Source organism: Lutjanus erythropterus, chromosome 22 (genome assembly GCF_056507025.1).
Source record: "Lutjanus erythropterus isolate fLutEry1 chromosome 22, fLutEry1.hap2, whole genome shotgun sequence".
NCBI classification, from domain to species: Eukaryota; Metazoa; Chordata; class Actinopteri; order Lutjaniformes; family Lutjanidae; genus Lutjanus; species Lutjanus erythropterus.
In genome coordinates, this window is record NC_139338.1 from 25,348,953 (window position 1) to 25,374,686 (window position 25,734).

General features: G+C 40.2%; 1 protein-coding gene across 12 annotated transcripts in view; it reads right to left on the reverse strand.

The window, feature by feature from the left end:
• Window positions 1-7,899: 7,899 nt before the first annotated feature.
• Window positions 7,900-25,734, reverse strand: part of celf2 (cugbp, Elav-like family member 2) — a 281,076-nt gene continuing 263,241 nt past the window's right edge. For 4 of the 12 annotated variants that reach the window (XM_084710980.1, XM_084710981.1, XM_084710973.1 and 1 more), the window contains 4 exons: window positions 23,080-23,208; window positions 17,858-18,037; window positions 15,443-15,586; window positions 9,726-11,311 (listed from right to left, as the gene is read on the reverse strand). In XM_084710980.1, the coding sequence (XP_084567106.1) occupies window positions 11,184-11,311; window positions 15,443-15,586; window positions 17,858-18,037; window positions 23,080-23,208 (581 nt within the window). In that variant the 3' untranslated portion in view covers window positions 9,726-11,183. Of the gene's footprint in view, window positions 8,997-9,725; window positions 11,312-15,442; window positions 15,587-17,857; window positions 18,038-23,079; window positions 23,209-25,734 lie in introns of those variants that run through there. The other 8 variants (XM_084710974.1, XM_084710977.1, XM_084710972.1 and 5 more) reach the window with 4 other exon arrangements.

The following is a 25,734-nucleotide window of genomic DNA, read 5'->3' on the forward strand; positions in this document are numbered from 1 at the left end:
ACCTTTTAAAAGACTCAACTTCTTGTACTACAGTCATTTTTCTGAGGTAACCTTTGATGTGCAGAACAAAAAGCACCATTTTCAATTCAAACACACGTCAAACCCTCCTGTGAATGAAAGGTGAAAACTTTGACCTTTGACTTCTCTTTCCTCTCTCTCTCTCTCTCTCTACTGGGGATGCAGTTGTGACGGTGAGACAGTACGGGAGTGGAGTCGGACACAAAGTGGACATACAGTGGACAGGCCTCGCCCAGGACAGCGGACAGCACAGGAAGGAGGACGGCGTGGGCCGATCCCCGATGAGGGAACACTGGCGGGGGCCAATAAAACATTTAGATGTTCCCTGATCAGAGTCGGCCCTCTTACTGAAAGAATCAGCCAATTCCAGTGTGAGCTGAGCTTTTATCAAACAACAGCTGGGAGATGTCAGAAAAAATATACATTTCAGCATTTCTCACCTGGATTAAAGTGAGTAAAGAGGCTTTGGAAATCAAACCGAATCATAAAAATACACTATTTGAAGGAATAATTCAACATTTTGGGAAATACGCTAATTCGCTGTCTTGCTGAGAGTTAGATGAGAAGAATTCCACTTTCATGTCTGTACAGTAAATATGAAGAAACAGCCAGCAGCTGCTTAGCTTGTCTTAGCACAAAGACTGGAAACAGGGGGAAGCAGCTCCCCTAAGTCTGCCAAAAGTGACAAAATCGGCTCACCAACACCTCTAAATCTCACTGTTTACCACGGTTTATTTTGTTTGTACAATCCGTACACTAACCAAAATATAAAATCAACAAGTTTAGGAGCTGGACTATTTCTTGGCTGAGTGCAGTGACTTTCTGGAGTCTCTGTTGGTTGTCTTGGAAGCTCATGTAGACGACATAACTACAGGATCTTAGAATTTGGTGAACTTCGACCTGCAAATTTGCAGGGACTAGGCCTATCCAACTGCCCACAATTCAAAGCCCCAACAGTCCAAAAGATGTTCAACTGGACTGAAAGACCCAACTGTGGAGAGACTGTGTATTTTCGGAGCAATGGGCCTTCAGAGCAACAGCTGTTTCTTTTTCGGGATAATGGAATGACAAATGGACTTTCGGGCCAATGGGACATTTTTGGAATATTGGGGTTATTATTGGGGAATAATGGGATGTTGGAACAATGGCCTTAGCACCGAATTTGGGCCAATGACAAATAGCAAGCTGTCTCGATAGCTCTAACGATTGACATTTATAAAGATGGGCGACATGACAGCAAGTGGGCCAAACTAAAACATCAAAGTATACGTCAAATTATTTTATTTCCCAAAGATGGTTCCTGTCATTTTAGGTACTTCAACACACTGATGTTTGTTTTTCTGACATGTTTTGTTTTAATCGGATTGGTAGCTTTTTGTAGAGACGTGTTGTCCATCTTTATTTACAGTCTATAATTCTGACTAGTGCTAGCATGGAGCTAGCGGGGTAGCTTCTTTAAATCTTTTTTGTAATGATCTTTTATGCTCCTAAGTTTCTGATTTTTGAATTCCTGTTCTGTAAATCTTTTAATGTGTAAAATACTTTGTGCTTAAGCTTGAAAAGTGTGACATAAACAAAATTATTATCATTATTATTAGGTGTTAGCCTGCCAGCTATAGGAGGGTTTCAGCTAGCCCTTTAAGTGGCCCCTACATGATCAGGCTTCAGTTACCACATATATTAGGCCTTAAATCTCGGTAAGAATGCGAATAAGCGTATTTCCCCAAATGTCCTTTCAGCTAAGGAAAATGCACTGAGCTTTTCGACACCCAGCTAATGTTCCTTTAACTTTTTACTGGTTGAATTCCATTTCATATGGAGTCAGCAGGATTCTCAGGATCCCGCCTGACGACTTATTTCTTCGACTGTCACGCGGCGACTTGGGCTACACAGTAATATACATACAAACACTTCGATGTATATTTACTATGTTTAGTGAGAACAGCATAGTGAGTTGTCACTGGGGATGGAGTCAACTTTACTATGTGGTAAAAAAAAAAAAAAACGAAAAAATGTGAACACGAGGAGGGGAAAAGATAGAATGAGAGAGAGACTATGAAAGAAAGAGAAAGAGAGAAAAAAATATGGCAGGGAAGAGGTTGTGAAACAGTACAACATCAGACAGGCACTGGAACATAACAACACAGAGAGAGACAAGTATTAGGAAAAATGGTTTAATATAGGAGACAGAAGCAAAAAACTGCATCACACAAGAACATACGTTTACAAAAATAATTCTGACTGCTTCAGCTACACAGTTAGTTCACAGAGAAGGACAGAGAAACCGGAAAAATCTAAACAGCTAAAAGCAAAAAAGTTCTAATTAGTTGATCTCTTTATTAAACTAATACATTAATCCACTGAAGGTGACTAAATATTTCTATTCCTTCTTTTTCTATAATTGTCTTATCGTGTAGACGGCACAATACAGAAGTCAAATGAAACTTACCGCTGTTGTATAGACAAACTTGCTAGAACTATTTAAAAAGCAAAAAAAAAAAAAAAAAAGAAAAGAAAAGAAAAGAAAAAGATCTGACGCTCACCTACCCTCTGTTTTCGGGGGAAAAAAAAACAAAGAACGAAAGAAAGGTAGAAAGAAAGAACAACACTCAAGTGAGGAAAAAGAAGTGAAAGAAATAAAGCCAAAGATCTTCTAGAAAATCTTATATCAAAAGCCAACTTTCTCGATGCCAGCTAGAAATCATACTCGGGGACCAGTCAGGGTCAGGCCACACCACCAGGCCAGACAGCTTTTTTTCTAAGATTTTTTTGTTGTATCCTTTAATCTCCAGTATAAAAAATTCCACTGGTACAAAATGCATAAGTACAATCAGTTGTAGAAATAGGAAAGCCTGCATTTTTTGTACTTTTTAAATCCCATCCAGTGACAGATTTCGAAGTGTTGTCAAACAAACATACATCACGCTTACAGGATCCACTGAAATGCATTGACTTTGGCTTCTCTCAAGACAATAACTTTGAAACTACTTGAAAACCTTTTTTTGAGAATTGAAAAGAAAACGAGAAAAAAAAACAACAACAACAAAAAAAAGAAAAAGAAAAAATTTGGATAATTTCTACAGACAACAAGCTCTTTTTTACGGCACGGAAAGAGAGAACACACAAAACATTTTTCCTCAAAAAACTTGACATAAGCCATAATGCAAAGAAACGACAAGTTCAATTTTTTTTTCCTTTCAGATTTCATTTGTTTGATAAATAGCACTTAAGATAATTAAGAAAGAAGGAGAACAGAGAAGTGAACAGTGACATAGATAGAAAGATTACAACGAGCATCGGCGATGACAGCCCCTGAGGTGAGCCGCTCGACAGAAACTCCCGTTTCTACGACCCTCTTGTGCTTCGACATTGAAACAAAGACAAGATGCTTCACACGAGACTGTGCGACGTCAGGCTGTGTGCAACTCGGTGAGATTTTGGCAATTTACGACATAGTTTTTGGGACAGTTAAAATGTCTTAAAATCACACAGACAGCCGTGTAAAGTAGCGCGCTGTGAGTCGACTTGAAACAGCACAGAATTATGTACACTGTAAAAAAAAAAAACTAAAGTTTGGAAAACTCATAATTTCAAGTCAGCTGGCTTCAGAATTTTTTTGATTTTTAAGTCAAAGTCGAACTTGAAATAAACTCAAACAAGTTTTGCCGACTGTGCTGTTATAACCCACGAAAGAGTCTTAGTATTGTCTTACTTCCCCCTGCCCCCTCCTCCCCAGACTTGAGGAAGCTCAGGCAGGCTGCAGGAACCCTGCAGGAGCGCAGGACGAGTGCAACATTGTAATTTGACAATAACAAGCCCTACACTGTAAGCTGATTAGCTGTTTACGCCTGTTAAGTCTCTGTCAATGTAAAGTTAAGCCCGTTATCCTGAAAACAAAAGCCCTCTGCTCTGAAAATACACACTAGAGTTGAGTTCAGTACTGCAACCAAACTCCATTAACATTTTGCTCAATTTAACCGTTGTGACCTTCCTACTTCTCCTAAAAGATTAATAATGATTTCTCATGACTCAAAAACAGACAGTAACTCATTCTGCAAACATTCGGCATTATTTTGAGCTCTAATTAAAGTGAAACAGGCAAACTAAAACAGCTTTTCCAGCCATTCCCGGACACAGTTGGAGATTCTAGTATTTCAATTTAGCATGTTTCCTTAATCTCAGATGACATCTCATGCTCAAGTTTGTTTGTTTTTTAAAGCAGAAAAGTAAATCATCTCAACAAAAGATTACAGGTTGAACTTAAGAGTTTGAGTTTGATTCAAAACTCAAAAAACTAGTGAAACAGCTTGAAATGATGAATTTTAGCAGCTTTTTTTTTTTTTTTTTACAGTGTAGCCTCCACACTTAATGAATAAAATTTACGTGAATTGTGCGAAGAGTGAGGTGACGATGTGAGATGTGCAATCGTAGTTCTCAGAAGATTTCAACGACGTGAAACCTGCACACACGCTGGTCAAGAAAACTGGTCCATTAACACTGATTGGACTGGGCTTTCGTACAGGTAGTTATGGCTGTTTTGTGGCACTGCTCATGTGTATACTGCATTTAGGAAAAAGAAAGTCTGCTCGCCTCCCTCCATGAGATCAGATATAAAGAAGTTTGGTATTGGGTTTGGTCTTCGAGAGGATAATGAAAGCTGTATTGCCTTCATCTCGGCTCTGGCTGTTGTTTTTGCCTGTGTGGACCTGCGGACGTGACCCCTTCCTCTCCAACCAACAAGCGCTTTATTTCCCCTGTCGCTATTCCAATAAGACAGCCCTGTTTCTAATAACCCCGCTTAGCCTGGGAGACAACAACCACCGCGCTCCACGCTCTCAGACATAAAGGTGCTCGCTGGAACCAGAGGGGTTCTTCCGCTCACCCCCATAGGAGAACCCTTTCAGAGAGTTCTACCTAGAAACCAACCTTCAGGGTTATACCTATATCAGCCATCTGTGAGAGGTTCAACAGACTATGGTGCAACGGTTCCACTCACGACCCTCTCTGGGGGTTCTATCCAGAACCGTTTCACCGTTTAAGTGTGGTAACAAGAATGTGACCAGGGGGTTCTACCAAGAACCTTTTTTATAGTCCAAAGGTTTTGCCTAGAACGCACTCAGGTGGTTTTATAAGGAACCTTTTTTTTTAAAATCCCAATGGTTTTATCTACAATCCACCAAAGGGGTTCTACCAAGAACCTTTTCAAGTTATTCCAAGAGTTTTTATCTAGAACCCACCCACAGGGTTCTAAAGAGACCCTTTTAATATTCCATGGACTTTATCTAGAACCCAGCTGCGGGTTCTACAGAAAGGGTTTTATCTAGAATCCTTCAAGGGGGTTCTACTCAGGAACTTTTTCTACATTCCAAGGGTATTTATCTAGAATACACTCAGGAGGTTCTAATGAGAACCTTTTTATATTCCAAGGGATTTATCTAGAACCAAGCCAGGGGGTTCTACTGGGAACAATTTCTATATTCCAAGGATTTTATCTAGAATAAACTCAGGGGGTTCTAACGAGAACCATTTCACATTTTAAGGGTGTTATCAAGAACCCACCAAGAGGGTTCAACTGAGAACCCTTTTATATTCCAACAGTTTGATTTAGATCACATGCAACGCGTTCTACAGAGAACCTTTCATATTTCAAGGGTTTTATCTAGACACCACTACAGAGAACCTTTTTTATAATTTAATTATTTATTTTTTTTATTTTACCTTCATTTACCCAGGCAAGTCATCAAGAAAAAAAATCTTCTATCACCCAGTCAGGAGGTTCTATTGAGAACCCTTATATATTATAGTACTAAGAACTGTTGACGAAAGGGTTCTAAAAGAATTTCAACAAGCGCTGAAGAACGCGTTCGTCCAAAAACGGTTGTTTGGATGAAAAGGGCTCTTAACGACGACGGAGCCCTTCTTCAACAAAGGGTCCTTCAGCAGCAAACCTCAGGAAGAACCCTTTTGGAACCCTTTATTTTCTAAGAGCGCATCCTAACTCTCTCCTCTTTGACCCTCTGCTCCGGCCGGTCGGACGAAAATGGCGTGAACCCAGACGAGGTGGGAGGTTATAACTGCACACTGGACTTGGCACACATCACTGACTGACTGACGACATCTTCTACTCTTATAATACTGGTACGACGCTCCCTGGTTAAGGCGACTGGTGAGCTTCTGTAGAAAATAATGCTGCCTGTTTTTAGTTTTTTTGTCTTTTTTTTTTTTTGTTATTTATTTTTTTGCAGAGCGTAAACTAGGCTTTCAGGGAGGGGGTGTCGGGGGCAGTTGAATAGACTTGACAACACTGTGCCATGTAAACGGCTCGACTCATGAGAATGTCGTTAACACACTTTGGCATCTAAACATGATTTTGGCCCATTACACCACAAGACGACCACTTTTAAAAGGAAAAAAAAAAAGGTTCAAAATCAAACTTGCTCCGGACCGTCCCGCCTCCTCCTCCTCCATCTTTTTTTTGTTTTTTCTCCCCTCCCAGACGGCGGCGTGTGCTTATTCCTCAAAAGATTCGAGGCTCGTTTGTGAATGAGCGAGTCTTGCCCTGTGCTTACATCATGAAAGCGAGCGCGCTCGTCTTGAGGTGATACACAAAAGTAATGAGACAAACGGCGCCGGCTACAACTCTGAAGATGTTTTGAACCCAACAAAAAGGGGATAAGAGGATTTCGGAGGAAAATAAGGCTTCTCGTACGACTCTCACCTCAATTTTTTTTTTTTTTTGTTCACGGCTGAGGAGCGGGACAGCGTGCGAGGAAAAACAATCAGAACAATACACGCTGAAGCCTGATGTCTGTGTTTGTGTCTTGAACAGGAGTGCAAAGATTTGTGGTAAGGCTTTGATGAATAAAACGGCTGTACAATGGCTAAAAATATCAGTGCATGTGTGTGTCCTTTTTTTTTTTTTAAAGTGTGTGTGTGCACGCTGGCGGGCGGTAGGTAGCTGGTTTGCTGCAGAGGCTTTTCACGCTCAGGGGCTCTCATGCACAACAAGAAAAGTAAACTGTGAGGTCTGCACGAGAATGTGTGTGTGTATGTGTGTATGTGTCCGTGTGTGCGTGTATATAGATATATATATGACACATGGGCACTTTTTTTTTCTTCTTTTTTTTGTACATCTTTACAAAGAAAAAAAGCAAACATGACATTTTCAGGCAACAAGACCACAGAATAGCAAGTTAACAAACTCTTTTTTAAATCTATATTTTAAATATGAGGGATCCATACAAAACACTTATAATAAAATACCCATGTTATCAAATAATTTCACAAGAAATACACTGACGCGCTAGGCAGGAAGTACCTTTCAGAATTTGGCACTAAACTCCACTGATCTTGTCTTTTTTTCTTTATAAGACATTTTGCTGAACAACAAAACACATCTAAATATTGTTTCCCACGAGAGAAATAAAATAATAATGACATTGATGCTTCACAAGCTGACATTATATATATATAGATATATTTATATTTATATATATTTTTAGGAATTTTATATAGCTAATTAACCAACAAGAAATTTAGCAAATAGGGACTCCTTAAAAAAAGAAGAAAAATAAAAGAAAAAAACCCAACAAAGTAACTATTATAGTAATATGAAAGGCTTTGTCTATTGTTCAAGTAAACTGATTTTTTAGTCTTCTCTTGAAAAACATGAGAACATTTAAGACCGTTAGACTTGTGATGAAACCACAACTAAACTCACGAGAAGCACCGACGTTAACGCAGGTTACAGGTATCTTAGTATTTTTTTTTCCTCTATACATTTAAACAGTAGAAAATATAGGTCATTTCATCATGTGCATTTAAACCACGGATTGTCTATCTGTGAGTCAGTTCAGCAAAAGGTGACACAAGTAGGTAGCATTTCTCCCACCCAAACAGGGCAAATGTCTTTTTTATTTTTACCTTTAAACTACTCTAGAAAAAAGTGGTTCTATATATAGACTTTGAATGAGAAACAGAGCCACTTAAAATGGCCTTATCAAAAAACTTTACACTGCCTGAAAAATGTAAAAACCATTGGAGAGAGCTCTGAGAGAGAGTCTAATATTGATCAGACAGTTTTTACTCAAAACTGTTTGGAAGTAGTCTTATTTCTCAGAGAAACTGGCGCGGACTGCTTCTGGCCCGCGCGCTCTGGGTGTGTGTGTGCATGTGCGTGTGTGAGTGTGTGAATGTGTGTGTGTGTTGTTTTTTTTTTTTCTCATCGGCGCCAGAAGCAAGATGACGCGCCAATTCCTGTGGTGAACTTTCAAGTTTACTTTAAATGAAGAAGAAAAGAAAAAAAAAGACATAAAGAGGAAGAAGAAACCAAAAAAAAAAAAAAAAACATATGCAAGAAAACATAATGGAAATCACTTTGCCACAGGTTTTTTTTTTTCTCCAAAAAAAGAACATTTGTTTTTCCATAAAAATCTCAGTCTTTTTTTTGTTTTTCATATGAATGCAGCTTTATATCTTTTTCACATTGATTCATTTTTCTTACCCACCCCTCCCTTTGTCGCCTCACTCCCTCCCTGAAACCCTCCTGGATCCAAATGAGGTCACATGCAAAAAAACAGAAAAAGGAAAAAAAAGAAAAACACAAAAAGAAAAAAAAAAAATCATAAAAATCCAAAAAAGCTAAAAGTTCAAAAGGTCAGTAGGCGGCGGAGGAGGAGGAGGAGGAGGAGGAGGAGGAGGAGAACCAGGTTTATGATCAGGTGAGCTCGGAAAAGACATCAGAAAAAACAATGACGTGTGGGGAGGAGGAGGAGGAGGACGATGACACTTTTTTTTTGGTGGTGGTGGTGGTGGGGACTTTTTTTGTTTTTGTTTCGTTTAAAAGTTTTTGTTTGTTTGTGTGTGTGAGTGTGTGTGTGTGTGTGTGTGTGTGTGTGTGGAAGGGGGGGAGGGGGGGGGACGCCACGGAGACATGCTAGGCAAACGATGAGCTATAACAGGCATGGAGATGGGTTGTTCTAAAAAGGGGAAAGAAAAAACAGGGGAGAGGAGAGAGTTACACACAGAGAGCCAGAGCACCACACCACTACAGCATTGTTTTTTTTTTGTTGTAAAAAATCAGGAGAAACAACAACAACAAACAACAAACAAACAACAACAATGCAAGAACAGCAACACCACTCACTGATTTCATTGGCAAATTTTTTTAGCTTTGATTTTTTCTTTTTTTTTTTTAATGATATAATGTTATAGGTCTATACTAACAGGCAACAACACACACACATACACGCACACACACGGTCACACACACACACACACACACACATACGTACACAAAAAACAGAGAGCACCCAAAGCTTTATCCATCAGATCCCAGATGGATGTTGTCATTTGGGAGAAAATAGTCATATTTTTTTCAGGAGGAGGGGTGGGTTCATTTCATTTCACTTCTTTCTTTTAAAAAATTTGGAAGGGTTTGGGTAGGGTGGGGGTGGGGTGGGGGGGCTACGGACAAACAAACGAACAAAAAAAAAAACACTCAAAATTAAAAAATAAATCAAACAAAATAAGTAAAAAAAAAAACGCGAAGAAAAAAAAGGTAGAAATTCGACAAGTGAAGAAGTAGTCCCACTACGGATGGAGAGAGAGGGAGAGTGGTAAAAAAGAGAGAGAGATGGATGGATGAATGGATGAACAGCACAGAGAAATGTGTGTGTGTGTGTGTGTGTGTGTGTGTGTTTGTGTGTGTGCGTGTGCGTGTGCGTGTGAGAATGGATATGACATCGACACAGGGACGTGGGAAGGGGGTGCGGTACGAATGGCGGCGGAGTGTAGTTGTGACTGTGGTTTCTGCACTGAAAAAACATGAAAAACACCGGAGAACCCAATTCCACGAGACTTCTCCACAAGGGTCTACTTTAATGATGCTGTATACTTTATAGGAGTCCAATAACTTAACGATAGGCAATAAATAAAATCCTTTTTTTTTTCATCTGAGGCAGTAAAAATGTTGTATAAAAATAGAACTGCTTTTTTTACAAATAAAATTTACAGGCCTGTGGCTTTCTGTACTTTGAATTATTTTTTTTTAAATCTTTCAACAAACATCAAGTATTTTCAGTTACCACCTAAAACCCATAAACTCTTTTTTATTATTATTAGAATTATTATTATAGCCTTCATCAAATTCTGGATGTTATTTTGAAAATGTTCTGCATGCTGTAATATCCCTTTCACAACAAAGACCAATGTGATCTGACCCAGAAAAAGTAGTTGCTAATTATTTTTTTTCACTTTCTGAGAAATAAAAAACTGTTTTTTATTTTCACATAAATAATAAGACGTAGCTGGAGTGTGTGTGCGTGTGTGTGGTTTTTTTTCTTCTTCTTCTGTGGTGGACTGTAACTGTACGGCAGGCTGACGTCGCCACTGACTATATAATGTAAAGAGGCCACTTAACGTTTTGCAGCCTTTGCTCCCGGGTTGCCAGCAGGCATAGAGGGGTTTTGGAGAAAGCAGCGGCGGCCTGCAACCAACACCGCGGAGGTCAAAGGTCGAAATGTGCATATCTGCGTGCGCGTCGAAAAAAAAAGAACCCTTCGCCAGGCCTCAGGTTCACAACGAGAGAGAGAGAGAGGAAAAAAAAATTAAAAAATCATCATGGCTCCTTTGTCTTTACCTCGGTTCTGACTGTAACTAGTCCTCAAAAATGTATAAATAATCACTGAGAAAGAAAAAAATAACTTTTAAACAAACTGTTTTTTTTTTTTAAAAAAAGCTACCCAAGATAGCTACTTCCTTCCATTGTAAAAAAAAAAAAGAAAAAAGAAAAAATTGCACAAAGTAATGGCGGTAATGGAAGCGTTCATGTGTGTCAAAAAAAATTAATTGTAATAAATAATAATACTTGAAAGCTAACATAAAAATCTTCAAAAAAGCAAGAAAAACAAGAAAAAAAAAACAAAACAAGGCGTGTGTGTCTCCCTCAGGGTGGTTGTAGGTCGTCTCCCCCTCCCTCCCACATCCCTCCCTTCCCTCCCATCAACCCCCCCTCCACCCCTCCCCAGTCCCTGTGTAGAGGTCGTGGCTCGGTTTGCTGTTTGTTTGTTTTTTTTTTTTTTTCATTTTCATGTTTTTTTTTTCTGTGGGGGGGGACTTACCCTAGCAGTGCTAACATGGGGAGCAGATAGACCCTAGTGCTAAGATCAGTACGGTTTGCTGTCGTTCTTGGAGCGCTTCAGCTGCACCTTCAGCCGCTTCATGCCGATCTGGAAGCCATTCATGGCCTGGATGGCTGCCTGTGCCGACACTGGATTGTCGTAGCTGACGAAGCCTGCGGGGGACACCAGAGAAAAGTGCAAAATTGGTGAAAAAACTGGGAAAGACATGGTCAATTAGTCCCTCTCCCATTTGGATTTAAACTTTAACAAGTCCCACCCCTTTTTGCTCTGTGCTCCAATAACAGTTGAGCAAGTTTGGTAGCTTGTGGAACTTACATAGGCTAAGTGCTAGGCTTGTCTATGCTAAAGGGAAAACTCAACTCAACTCAAGACTTAAAAGATACTGCTGGAGAACTTATAAAAGCAACATAGTCGTTAGCTAGCTAACGATTAGTTAGATTAGCTAGGTAGTTAGCATGTGGTTTGCTAAAATTAGCCATCAGATGTAACTAAGTAGCTAAAGATTTATGTGGATTAGCTAACTATTTAGCTAGCATTTTGTGAAAGAGCAAAACACTACATTAGCTAGCCAGTTAGCTAGTATTTCGCTAATATTAGCTAACTTTAGATGTGATGCTTTTGCAGGTTCCCCAGCAACTATTTTTTCCCCAACACTTTCCAAAATGTATCTGGTTTCACTTGTTAGTGAATTAATTGGGGTTCATTGTTCTGTTCATCTGCTCTATATAACACAAAATGGGTTAGGGATTAGCATAGAACACAGGGCCCTGGGAAAAATAATCAGCTCCCTTGGTATTTATCCTTTAATTTGAACATAACAGGCTGGCTGACTAATGTTTGCAAGCTAGCTGGCGATTTTAGCAACTGTTATTACCCAAAGCCAAGTGGGAAAACATTGTTCACATCTTCTACTAGCCAGAGATATCAGGAATTTCTAACAGCCAGGCATAAAGTGTAAAGATACCGGTGCAGCCAAATGACTGCAAAGTCGTTGCTGGCAGTTACATCTTAATAAAATTCCAAATTAGCAATATTACAATGGATCCAACAGTCATTTAATGAAGCTTTTAGTGTTTTTCAATGGCCTAAAAAACATAGCAAAAAGGAGGAACAGGAACATGATTAAACAGAAATTGTGCTGGTAATGTGTTAGCTAATATAGCTAGCAAGCAAATGTTAGCAAAATGTCTTCAGTAGCCAATGTCTGCTAATGTTCCTTAAAAAAAATCTGCTTAAGGTCATAAATATGTTTAATTTGTATTTGGTCAGGTTGTAGATCTGAACATCTGACAAAGCATGGATGGGAGGCTAGCTAGCTAGCTAATGAATCTTTGGTCTGTGCAGCTAAAAGTTGAAGATGAGATGAAAAGTTTTCATGCTGTTTCTCTTTGTTTTTGTCCTATAAAACAGTGCAGCACCAACAAGCCTCTTCTTGCTTATTTATAGCAAGTATACTGTCTCAAAATCAAGGTATAATAATAAACCTCACCATGTTTCTGGGTCTCAAGATCTGATTTATCTGGAATACATTTACATCTGCATTAAAATACACCCCTGGTACACAATAAGAAAAGATTAAACTTTAATGACTCCTGGAGGGGAACTCGGTTGTTGCATCAACGAAATAATGAAAGAATAAAGTTACAGCAAGACAAATATGGGGGTGTGTAGTGACACTTCCAATGTGAAGCATCATGAGTCTGCAAAAGTGGTAATATCCTGCAACAATTCTAAAGAAAATCAGACGAAAACACAGTATCTCCTCCAAAATATGATACCAACATGCTGACCAACGACTTGACAAAGGCCACTGTTGGTCAAAATGTCAAAATAAAAGTTTCTGGAACAGGCAGCAAGGTTATATCGTGTTTTATTTGTTTTGGGTTTTTTTTTTGCTGTCTCTCTCAAAGTCATCTCCGCGCACACTTCACTTCCTCTCGTAATATGTGCAACCTCGAAAACTGACAGTAAACTCCTCGTCTCGCTTGTCTCACATCCATCCTCACAATCCATTTTCTGACAAGTATCACTGTTGTCTGTCTGTCTGTGTGTGCTGTTCCTTCCCGCATCCATGCTTGATTTATTTCTGCTTCCCTTAGCTGCTACAAGAGGGATGGAGATGCATTATATTTAGGTTTTGTTGTCAACATGGACAAATGCTATGCAAATCAAAATCTTTACTTAAATGCATTTCACCTTGGATTTGAGGCCCTTTTTTTTGCTCTATTTTTCTACTTGCCAATCGGGTGGAAAGGAGTCACTTGCTGTCCCAGTTCAGGGGTGGATCCTTTTTAGTCAGGCCAGCAATGCTTGTCCCATTTTAACGGCTTCCATAAATGCAACTGAGAGCCTCTTTTGGCTGCATTTGGAGGACACAACCCGTGTGTCCTTTGCAGCCCAATTTTGAGTCCATCATATGTTTCCTGGAGCTTTCAAATTATGCTTGTCAACTTGTTAAGTCTGGATAGAATACAGGGACATACTTTATTTAACAGGTCCATTAATTTCCTAATAATGTCCTCCAATGATTCCTGGACAGACCTGTATATTTTGGCAATAGCTGTAGAGATAATAGAGACACTGGGGTTGGTTAGTTGTATTAAGTTCATACAGAGGAGTTATTGATTTCCAGAATTGCCTTGAAAGACCTGTTAAAATATTAGAACTGCAAAAACTGGCAGACCCATTTAAACCAAAGTAAATATTCATGTTTTACTGCTGGAATATTTATTCTCCATATTTGACCACTTTATGCTTCCCTCTGGGCAAATCTTACATGTTTGCAGCTGACCTGGTGTGCAAAAAGACTTTCTACAGAGAAAAACTATGCTTTTAATCAACTGGAATTGAAGACATCACAATTTTTCTTATAATTAGTGTAGAGTCGCAACGATTAGTCAGTCCAAATAATAATAATCTTGACACATGTGTCATACGGGATGGATGATGAGGATGGGGACAGATTCTCAGACAGACTCTGGTCTGACGTGAAGCATCCATACTAGTTTGCAGGAGGAGATTTTTCTAATAAAGGGGAATGGACCTGCTATGTTTTGTTCAGCGTAGTTTGAAGGGAGGAACGTTAGTTGGTGCTGCCCTCTGGTGGTCATGAGTATTAACAACTCTTATCAGTGATAATAGCTACAAATATAAATAAAAAATTTGGCAGTTGTCACTATAACAATACAGCTTTGTGTGCATTAATAACAGAATTACAGCAGACATTTTAAGGTCATGCAGTAGTTACTTTTCCTAAAGTAATGAATTACTTTTGAAAGGAGTTGAAGCTGGAGCTCAAATTGCCAACTGCTTCTTTGCCTTTTCAGACGCTGAATTATTTTGTGCCAATATCTGAGAAAAATCTGGGTTTTCCAGTTGTGATTTCAAGGGAAGTCTACTTACAAGTCAGGCACAGGTTATTATAAGAATTCCCATAAAACATGAACATAGCATCCAATTCAGCCTGGCCTTCATCTCCTCTGAAGGACCTTGGGATCATTCAGAGGATCCAGCCCCTGAACAGGGACACAGCCAGCGAAGAAGAAACACATGGAAGAAGTTAGCCTTCAGGGCTTTTCAACATGTGGTTAACATTGTGAAAGAGTCTATTTTAAGCCAAACCCTTATGTTTTCCTAAACCTAACCCAACTGTGCCTGAAAACTGTAAAATGAAAAATGAAAATAATAAGTCTTTTAAGTCTAAAAATAATGAGTCAATACTGAACTCCAGTGTCCTGGGGTGAAAGTCCAATGATAGACCCATTTATCCACCACAACCTTCGTCCGACACTTTGTCGCTCTTTATACTACAAATCCACGTCCAAAAAGACACAAATAAAAACAGAATGTGATGATTTGCAAATCATTTTCGACTAAAATTCTTCTTGCCTGCAACATGACGCCATCCGGACAACATCTGTTTCGGACATGTCCCTGCTTATATCAGCGAGACAACGCCAAGACACATTCTGCAAGCATAACTTTGTAATAAAAGAGTCGAGGTACACTAAATATCTTGTCTTTGTACTATATTCAATTTAATATAGGTTGGAAAGTATTTGCAAATCATTGCAATCTGGTTTAATTCATGTTTTATGCAACGTTCCAACTTTTTTTGGAGTTCACCTGACTTCTAAAAGCCTTGAAGGCTTTCTGGCAGAAAGCCCTGAAGACTAACTTCTCAGAAAAAAAGGACAGATAACTGCAGGCATTTGTGTGAGTTTCCTTTTTCTTTTTTTTTTTTCTGGGGGGAGAACACACTGTCTCCTGCACTGCTGCCGTACCGAAGCACTTGCTAAGGTTTGTCTGTTTGTCGATGAAGACTTTGGCAGAGACCACGTTTCCGAAAGGCATGAACATCTGGAGTATGTCCTGGTCTCCAAACTCCTGGGGCAGGTGGTAGATGAACAGGTTGGCACCTTCGGGACCTGGCGGGACGAGACGCAGAGCGGGTATAAGGTCAGAGTGGTTTTTCATTAAGCAAAACTGCAGGAGAGGAGCGCTGAGCTGTGCTGCGCTGTCGTCATAGGAACGCAGCTGAAGCACACCTCTTAGCACAATATCGCGTGACCTTGAGTTTGTTATTGCTTTTAAACAACATTCTGCAATTGTATTGGGCATTAAACAAAGATGAAAGCTTTTGGATTTCATTTAATTATTATATTTTGGCTCTGTGTTCTCCTGCTTTTGATTCATTCATTCTTTCAGCTGCGTGTTGTCTCTCTAAGAGGGGTCATAGGTTGCCCTCCCTTCTACCACACAAAGGTCAGATCCCTCAGAATCATTAAATATGCTCTCCGCTGCTAAATGAAGCCGCGAGGGAGCCCGATATTTGCCACATCTTTGTCTCCCTGGAGGGTTTTGAACTCCTGGATGGATTGTCAAAGAAAAGAAAGCATCTTTACAAAAATGGATCTTTGTTGGAAGCAGAGATGAGAAGTGGACAAACAAACAGTATGTGGCTCCATTTCTTTGACGAGACATTTCATCATCTGGTTTTTGTATTCAACGCTGCTGTTGAAAGCTTTTTGGGGAAAATTGAACTTCAACCAGCAGGTTCTGTGTGAAGGTGGCACTTTGCAACAGCGCTGATGTGTGGACTGATCAATTTTACATTTTCTCTTCCACAATGCAATAAAATGAACTGCATGAGCATCAACAAAAATATTGATGATATTCATAGAGATGCCTGATTAAACACACATCTTCTGCTACTGAAGTATTATCTTGTTTCTTCAAAGTAAGACTGAAAGTAATTGAGAATTCCTCTATTTTTCTTCTGGTGATTTTACGCCAAAAAAATGGCCATAAAAATGGCAAATGTCGACCTTTGGAAAAGTGTTTTAAAGCTTATGCTGATTTTAAATTAAATTCAGAAATCAAGACTGTACGTTGCATAAAATATGTAGAGCTCATTATTTTCAGGAAGACAAATCAGTGAATTTATGTCTTTATTTTGACATTTAAAAAAAAAAAATGCTAACAAAAGCACCCTGTAGCTCAGCTTTTTATTTCTACTCAATTAGCAGCTCATTTTACTTTTTTCTCCTCATCATCGTCCTTTTACAAGAAGCTTTTTCTGAGCTGTTCTTGTCAGGAAAAAAACACACTATTTTTCAATAAAATGTGTCTCTCAGCAGCAGGAAACCCAATTTTTCAGAGTACTTGGCAACAAAACTGTTTGTTTACATATTAATTTTACAAATAATGACTGCTAAACTGATGCACTTGACTTGAAAGGATTTATTCATGTTTTACCTTGACATTACACTACTCTCTTACTCTTACTACAGAATAATATTTTTGAATTATGATGCTAATCAGTTTCAGCTGAGTTTAAAGGGATAGTTCAGATTATTTGAATCAAGTTGTACAAGGTACTTATTGATAGTCAGTGTGTTAGCTGCAGATGCCCCAGTTTGGAGAAGCAGAGAGGAGCACCGACATGGAAGCTGAGCAACAAAAGGTACTTTAGCCACTTAAAAAAGGTCCACGTAAAACCTAAGTCAATATCATGTATTTTCACTGCTTTGCTGTGTCTTCAGATAGCATTTTCCGATGGCAGACTGCTGTTACACAAGTCAAATACCGCGCTCTCCAAACCAACCAAACTCCATTGGTGAAATCACTAATTTAACCTCACAGAACACAGGAGTTGCTGGTCTACCGCTGCCTTGATTTGTTAGTTTCTTCGTGTTATTATGTGACTTTGGTGAATGAAAACTGTCCGTTTAAAACACAGAAAGTCATACAGTAACACAAACAAACTAACACTAGACCTGCAACTCTCGTGTTCTGCAGGGTAAAATGACTGATTTTGCCAATGGAGTTTGGTTGGTTTGGAGAAAGTGATATTTCGCTTCTATAACTCTGATTTCTTGTTGGGAAACACTGTCAGAAAGCAAAATAAAGCAGTATAAATACTCTAAACATAGTGTACAATTAATATGAATTTAATCTTTATTAGGCAGGCCTTTTTTAAGTGGATAATACCATTTGTTGCTGACCCTGTCCACAGCAGTACACTGCTCCAAAAATTCTGAACCATCTCTTTGAATGTTTCATGTTGCCTATTTGTTGTTCTACAGAGTAAATCCTGGAGGAAACACTGAATACATTTTTATGAAACACTCAGACACTGAAATCTGACTCCCATTGAGCAGCAGTGATGTGCAGACAGGAGGCCCCAGGCTACTGACCCTCTTTCTGGCTGCCAGCGGCCCCTTGCTGCTGCAGCAGGGACTGGCTGTAGAGGGTGGGCAGCGCTGCGGCGGCGTACTGCTGGATCCCTGAGTAAGCCTGCGTCAGCGCGTCCATGGTGCCCGCCGTCCCGTTGGTAAGCCCTGCGCCGCCCAGGCCTCCGTTTAGAGCCGCCATACCTGAGAGCATTTGAGCAACTTTACATAAAACCCAACAATAAAGAAAGAAGAGTGCACTTACTCATTAGCGCTCCCACTGAAGGTTGTGTTTTTACCACACATACACACACTAACACACACACAAAAACCTACACGACTGTTACCACACGACACACACGCACACTGACGTACACGCAGACTATACTGTAAGTTACACACGTGTCAACGTCACACACAAAAGACACATCAATACTGCGTCTACGCACGAAAACACAACGGCAAACACATCAGAGAACAGGACACACAGAGTATTAGTTTAAACACAGTTAAGTACAGTATGAGCGTAGCTGATGACAGCCAGAGCTGCACACAGGTGTACTCCAGATCAGAAGCACGCAGCGATGCATGCACGCACACAGAAGACACTTAAACACACTTAGAGAAAACAGTCTAAAAAACACGAAGAACAAATGAAAAACACCAGTATGATCATGTGAAAAGACATTTAACCCACAAACAGAGGTGTGGCTAGTAAAGCAGGACTACCCAAACAAGAAAAAATCCTCCTGTTGGCCCTCATTTGTTCATTAAAAAAGTCTTGTTGTAGTTTCAGGCTCTCTTTAATCCATTTGTAACATCGCTGCTCATGACTAAAGCCTGCTAAGAGGACGTTTAAAACCTACATTTTCACAGACATTTGTTAATGGTGAAAATCTGCTGTCCATTTGCATTATGGGTAGTGTAGGAGCCTGTGAGAAGCAAACTAAAAGGGACTAATATAATTTATCTTTGTCTAACAGAAAAGATATTTTCCTGATGAATGTTTGGCACCAAAAACGTCTTAAATAAATATATTATTGCAAGTTAGATCATATATGGAAGTTAATTTACTACTTCTTATTCACTCGACACTTGGTGCACCTGTCTCATGTAAAGTGTCCTTCTACAACAGAAACGATACGTCTTCATTTGTGAGCTTTAGAGGTGCTAGTGGACATTATATAAAGCTAACTGTTCTCCGGGTTTCCAGTCTTTATGCTAAGCTAAGGTAATCAACTTCTGGCTTGAACTGCCCATTGTTCCAACGGCCAATTATTCAGAAACTCCAGCTGTCCCAAAAAGTCCTCCTGGACTGAAAGCCCATTTGTCTGACAACCCGTCACACTGAAACACTGTTTTATTTAGTTATACTGCCTTATGTAAAGACCTTTGAATTGCCTTGTTTTACCTTCCACAAATGAATAAATAGAGCTGATTTTTCCACCCAGTTGTAGGTGTGCAGGTAGGTGTATTTTTTAAGACACCCTCATGAAATGACAAATAAAGATACGTATCGACAGATTTATTAGTTTAATGGAAATGAAAATTGCACATAATCTGTGTTGGTATTGATTTGTGAAATGCTATAATGGTCCATCTTCATGATCTCGTATCATAAAATCTTTCAGGCTGCTTTAAGGGTAGAGAATTATCTAGCCATGCGTTCAGTCAGACATCAACAGCGAGGAGTGACGGCTGGATGTGCTTTTCCAGCCCGTGACGTCTCACTCTTGGGGGGTGTAGACAGACACGTGGAGCGCGGAGGGATGGGTCGGGGGGGAAGTCTGGTTTAAAAAGTGAAGGAACGCAGCAGTAACACTCATTAGCTGCTTGTAACAGCTTAATATCACGGTGGAGGGCAACTTGTCTGAGGGGGTCTGACATTGGCTCGGCGTCCTGTCGCCTCACCGTCAGACACAGTGAAATAAATTATCACCGCGGAGCTCTGGATTATAGGTCACTCATTTATTCAGGAATAATTGCACTGGTGACCTTTGCAATTCAATTAAGGCCTAGATGTGTTTAAATGAGGGCGTTTGGCGGTGGGTGGAGGGACGAGGAGGGGGCACGGCGAGGAGAGAAGGGTTCGCCCGGACAAAATGGGATGCAAAACAAAAGCGGCCCAGTCCGTTTTGAAAGGTGTGTGTGTGTGTATGTGTGTGTGTGTGTGTGTGTGTGTGTCCACGTGTCTCTGTGTTTCTGTACCTGTGCGCGCTCGAGTAGACGCGTGTATGATTTACACAGCGGATACAGCTACTCCAGCCGAGGAGCGGTAAAGGTCAGAGGAGAATAATGTGGTGGAAGAGGCCGCTAGTACAGGATCTCTGCTGTAATAACAGCACTGATTAAGATCCCAGCTCCGTCTCCCCGGAGGTCAAAGGCAGGACACACGCCTCGCAGCCTGGCAGACGCTGGTGGACCACACAGACCGTGTAGTCGATACAATTCACATGTGGATAGAAAGAAGTGTATCTGCTCTGGATTGGACCATACTTTCTAGTAAATCCTGGCAACATACCGTAAACTATTTAGATTTAAATTATGAATGCATTTGATATTAAATTAGCTAGCTTACTAACCACAATAGTGGCCCATTGCTCCGAAAAAAAAAAAAAACACACTCCCCATGCAGTTCAGTGACTGCTGGCTCTGTCCATGGTGCTGAATCATGGAGAGTGTGTTATCTTCTGAGCAATGTGAGTTGAGACCACTGGGTAATTGGTTTCAGGATAATGGGCTGTCGGTCCAGCAGGACATTTTTCAAACTACTGGTGTTTTGGAGCAAAGGGCCAATCCGTCAGCCCGTTATCCCGATAAGAAACAGCCGTTGCTCTGAAGGCCCATTCCTCCAGAAACACACACTGCGTTTGTTAGCTCAGCGACTGCTGGCTCTGTCCATGGTGCTGAATCATGAAAAGCGGGTTTTTTTTTTTAGAGCAATGGGTCTTCAGAGCACTTGGCTTTTGTTTTCAGGGTAATGGGGCTGTCATTCCAGCAGGACGTTTTCCAGAGTACTGGGGTTTGGAGCATTAGGCCATCCGTCAGCTATCCCGATAAGAAACAGCCGTTGCTCTGAAGGCCCATTTCTCCAGAAACACACACTCCCTGCATTCTGTAGCTCAGTGACTGCTGGCTCTGTCCATGGTGCTGAATCATGGAGAGTGTATTTTCAGAGCAAAGGGCCTCCTGAGCACTGTGCGTTTGTTTTCAGGATAATGGGCCGCAGTTCCAGTGGGACATTTTTCAGGCTAATGGGGTTTCGGAATAATAATCTGTCATCCCGTTTTCCCAAATAAACCCACCGGTTTCTCCAAAAATACACACTTCCTGCTCTTGTTAGTTCAGTGACTGCTGAACTCTGTCCGTGGTGCTGAATCAGCAGCGGTTTGGCCCTGAAAGTATTATCTTCTTGTCCTTACACTAAATGTACTGGGATTTTTTCAGTCACAGACAAATTTCCAAGTTTGAAATATAAAAGTGTTTTACATGAAGTACCAACATCACCCATGTTGTTAGATGTAGGCTGATCAAACCTTAACTCTCACCCTCACTAATAACTGCAGAGGGAGTGTGTATTTAACATGATAACAGGCTGCCGGACAATGGGCCGGAATAATGGCCTTTGGAACAATGGGCAGTATCATAAAAAAAAAATAAATAGTATGTCCATTTTGTATTTTGGCAGGAAAATGGACAAACTGGTATTTCACTGACATGTAATTGGTCAGTGCTTTTATTTTTGGCATGAAAATGTTAACATTTGTATCTTTTGCAATGGAAATGGTCAAATTTTGCATTTCCTGGTCATGAAAATTCCCAACTAATGGTTTTTCTTTTGTAATCAACTTGTCATCCACTGTATTTGAGTTTGATTTTGGCATAAAGACAACCAAATTATGACAACAAATTGACAAATTTTGTATTTTTGTCATGAAGACGGTCACGCTTGGCACTTTCTGGAAAGGAAATCGTCAGTGGTCTGTTGCATTTCTGTCATGAAATTTGTCACAATATATATTTTGAACATGTAAATGGACAGATCCGTATTTATTGAGCAGGAGCTTTTGTATTTTACTGGCATGTAAATGATCAATTATGTAGTTTTAGAGAGGATTTGTAACATTTTGTACTACTTTACTGGATGAATGATCAAATTTTAGCAGAAGAATTAAAGCATTTTAGCATGAAAATGATCAGATTCAGACTCTTTGAGGGCATGAAATTGGAACATTTAGACAATAGTGTCTACAAAATTGGTTTGAGCTTCTCTTTTTGCCACCCTCGTAACCCAGTAACGCAACACAAACACAACAATGACACAACAACAACAACACGATGTGAGACAACGGACAAACGAGAGACACGTGAGAGGTGACAGCAGCACGCCAGCTCTGCCCGGACGGCACCGCAGCACTCTTACAGCAAGCATAACCCGGGACACAACCAGGAAGCGGATGGAGAGATGGAGAGGTGGATGGATGGATGAATGGATGAATGGATGAAAGATCCGTGGCCAGATGAGTTCATGAGGTAGCCGTCATTGAGAGAGTGAAGGCAATTTATTGTCAAGTGAAACTGGGACACAGAGAGACGACTGGAGGAACCAAACTCAGTGTAGTTTCCTTTCTTATCTATAAACTTTTCTTCTGTTTTATCATTGTTTGTTGTATTGTTCTCTGTATTTTTTTTAAAATATGGACTTAAGTGTCTAAAATAAAGCAAATAATTGATTTAAATCTTCAAAAATCAATAGATGATTGTCCAATTTTGCCCTATGAGTTATATCTAAACTATGTACTTGAAGTATACATCATTTCCATGTAGACTATAATACAATTTTGTACAGCCCCTGACATTAGAGTTGGACCACTGCATAGGTTTTTTGATAAACTCAGCCTTTGTTTAATGATATTAAATGTACTGAAGCACAGTGGCAAGTTTTTTTCTTCTTCTTTTTAAAAATTCTGCAGGTTTTAATACAGAGTTTTCGCAACTTTTCTTCAAATCTGTTAAATTTAAAGTCTAAATATGAGAATTTGTCAGTTTTAATTAAAAAAAATCACATGCATCAGCATTCAAAAACCCATTTAAATCAAACTCTAATGACCGCCATGGCTGTAACGCGGCGTCTCTCTGCATCGACTCACAGTCTGTGGCGGTGGCGTCGCCCTTGCCGGGTGCGGATGGTCGGAGGTGGAGGTGTGGGTGAAGGTGGAGTGGCTGATGACAGGGTGAATACTCACTGTTGATGCTACCTGCTAGTGCATTTATGTTGTTCAGGCCCACAGTTGCGCCTGCCAGGCCCTGCAGGGTGCCCAGAGAGGTCAGAGAGTTCATGGCACCGGCGTTGGAGCTGGCTGTGGTGCCCGCTGCTGGGGGAAGAGAAGAGGAGAGAGGGTGGGACGGAAGGAGGGGGAGGGGGGGGGACAAGAACAAGACAGCGAAAAAGAGAAAAGGAGGGATAAGGACGGAGGTGAAGAGGGAAAGTAGGAGACAAAGAAATGGACGTGTTATACAAGCATTTAACAAACTCAAGGTTCCTCGTGTCTTTCTTACTGAATACATATTAAAACTATTTCATACAGCTCGGCCTTTACAGCGTTTATACAGAAGGTGCTACGTGTACAGTTTAACATCAGTGAGTTGTCAGAATTTTGAAATACTTGTTATGAGTTCAAACAACAGAAACCACTGCAGAGAAGACTGGCTGCCGGCCGCATTCATACCTCTACAAAGGAGGTTATGTTTTCGGTGCCTGGCTCGTTTGCAAGTCAGCAGGATGTTGGAATTAAAAAAAAAATCTCTACAAGAGTTGAATGGAAATTGCTGGAAAGTTAATAAGTGATTGGGGTTTGGTGCAGACAGCGCCACCGTGTGTCCACGACTCCTCTTTAGATGGTAACTTTAGCACTCGTCATGTGGATGTCCACTCACTGTTGATGGGAAATGTAGTCAAGTGTGTGCTACATTGACCAAGAAAGCTGAGTTCTCCTGCTGAAAAATCACCCACTGATGTCACGGTGATGTTAAGGAAGAACTACAGGCTATTTCAACTTTTACTGTTGTGCTTGATGAGTATTTTGTCACCTAATACTGTGCTCTGGCCAACAAAGTACTAGCTATACATAGCATGGACTGAGGAATTTATTGTTTCAACTGACTGCTTGTGTCGCTTGTTGGCAGTCAGATTTATTTGCTGTTGTTTTTAGTTTTTTGTGGCGACTGAAACTGGGTGGATGACAGTTACGGTTACTGACTGTCTTTGTAATGTGGCAAAGAAAAGCAGTACAAATGTACATTTCTATGCCATACCTATGCCGTACCTGTGCCGTACCCATGAGTGCCTAAATCGTACCTGCTACTTGCTCCATACTTACGTCGTACCTACGTCGTGGCCTTTTCTGAAATTGTGAGACGTAGAAGCAAAAATATTTCTGCTTGGACATCTATCTTGAAGACGAATCTATCGATGTAGTTTGCAATCATTTCAACCACAACAGTTTTTCTACCATTTTGAGTCTAATTTGGAGATTGTGATGGCATTTCCCCTGATAAATTTCAATATCCATAACTCAGTGACCATGAACACTTGACTATTCCATTGAAATAAAGCACTACAGCAATCACTGTGAGGTTACACACTCTGTTAATGTTCCCTGTGTTCTTTTCAAGGTTTGTTTAGGAGGTTTGCAGGAACTGGCCTATATTCTTCCCATGCATATGGAGCTTAAAGCATTTTGATGATAAACACAAATGCTTGAAGGCCAACGGAGAAATCACGTCACCATATGTGTAGAGTTTAAGAGCCAGTGTGAATAGAGAAAGCTATAAACATCTCCCTGACAAGAAGTGCCGGAGTTCAAGGGAAATTTGATATTGAGGCAACCAATTTTCTCCGCAATGATCTCATTCTTTTATGGATCTACAACTGTGACTCAGCCGATTGCAGATGCTTTGCTTAAAAATATTACACGTAGCACCTTTAATTAACCTAACATGTTGTGGCACCTTGAACCTACATTTTAAAAAAACACGTAGAAAATCATATGGAGATGAAAACACATCTGCGGTTTGGGAAAAAAGAGAGCTGTATGGTTTGTTTGTTTCAGGAGATATTCACAAAAGCAGGTAAACTGGGGGATTGCAGCATTCGATGTGAAGCTGTAATTGCATTGAAAAAAACACAAGGACCATCCAAAAAAAAGCAGACATATGTACAGAGAGGCAAGAGCACAATCAGAAGAGACGTTTTATGCTTAGAAATAATCTTTCGGAAATGTTTGTAGCTGTGAAGCTTTAAATTTTAATTTAAGTCAGTTGGTTGTGTTGTCACTGACACCAAAACACACGAAACACACAAAAACCTCAACACAGTGGACGCAAACTCACACACACATACACCTGGACGCACACCGATGTGAAATGTGTGCCATACATGAACTACTATGTCAGAAGTGGTGGTGGGTGAGATGGTGGGAAGTATGGTGCACAAAGCTCACAACCTTTTTTCTGTTTTCAGACAAAAATAAAAGATTTAATCTATTAATTTACCCTTGATCTCATCAAAGCGATGCCAACAAAGCAGGATTGCCGCTGAATATATTAAGAAATGGTGTGATAAAGGGAGCATTATGTCGGCACATGGTGCAAAACAAAAACGCTGGCCTGTCTCCATGCAGAACTGTCTATATTTATCAAACTGGCGTGACGTTTTCAGTTTCATTGACACATGCAGTATAGCGCCACTCATTCACACTGAGTAGCTCAAACCTGAGTGTGTACTATTCAAGGTTGGACTGACATTCAGAGTCAGAGAGAGGGAAAGAAAGCGAGAGGAATAAGAGAGAAGGTGAAAAGTGTGGAGAGAAGAGAGACGAGACAAGAACGGGCATTCATGC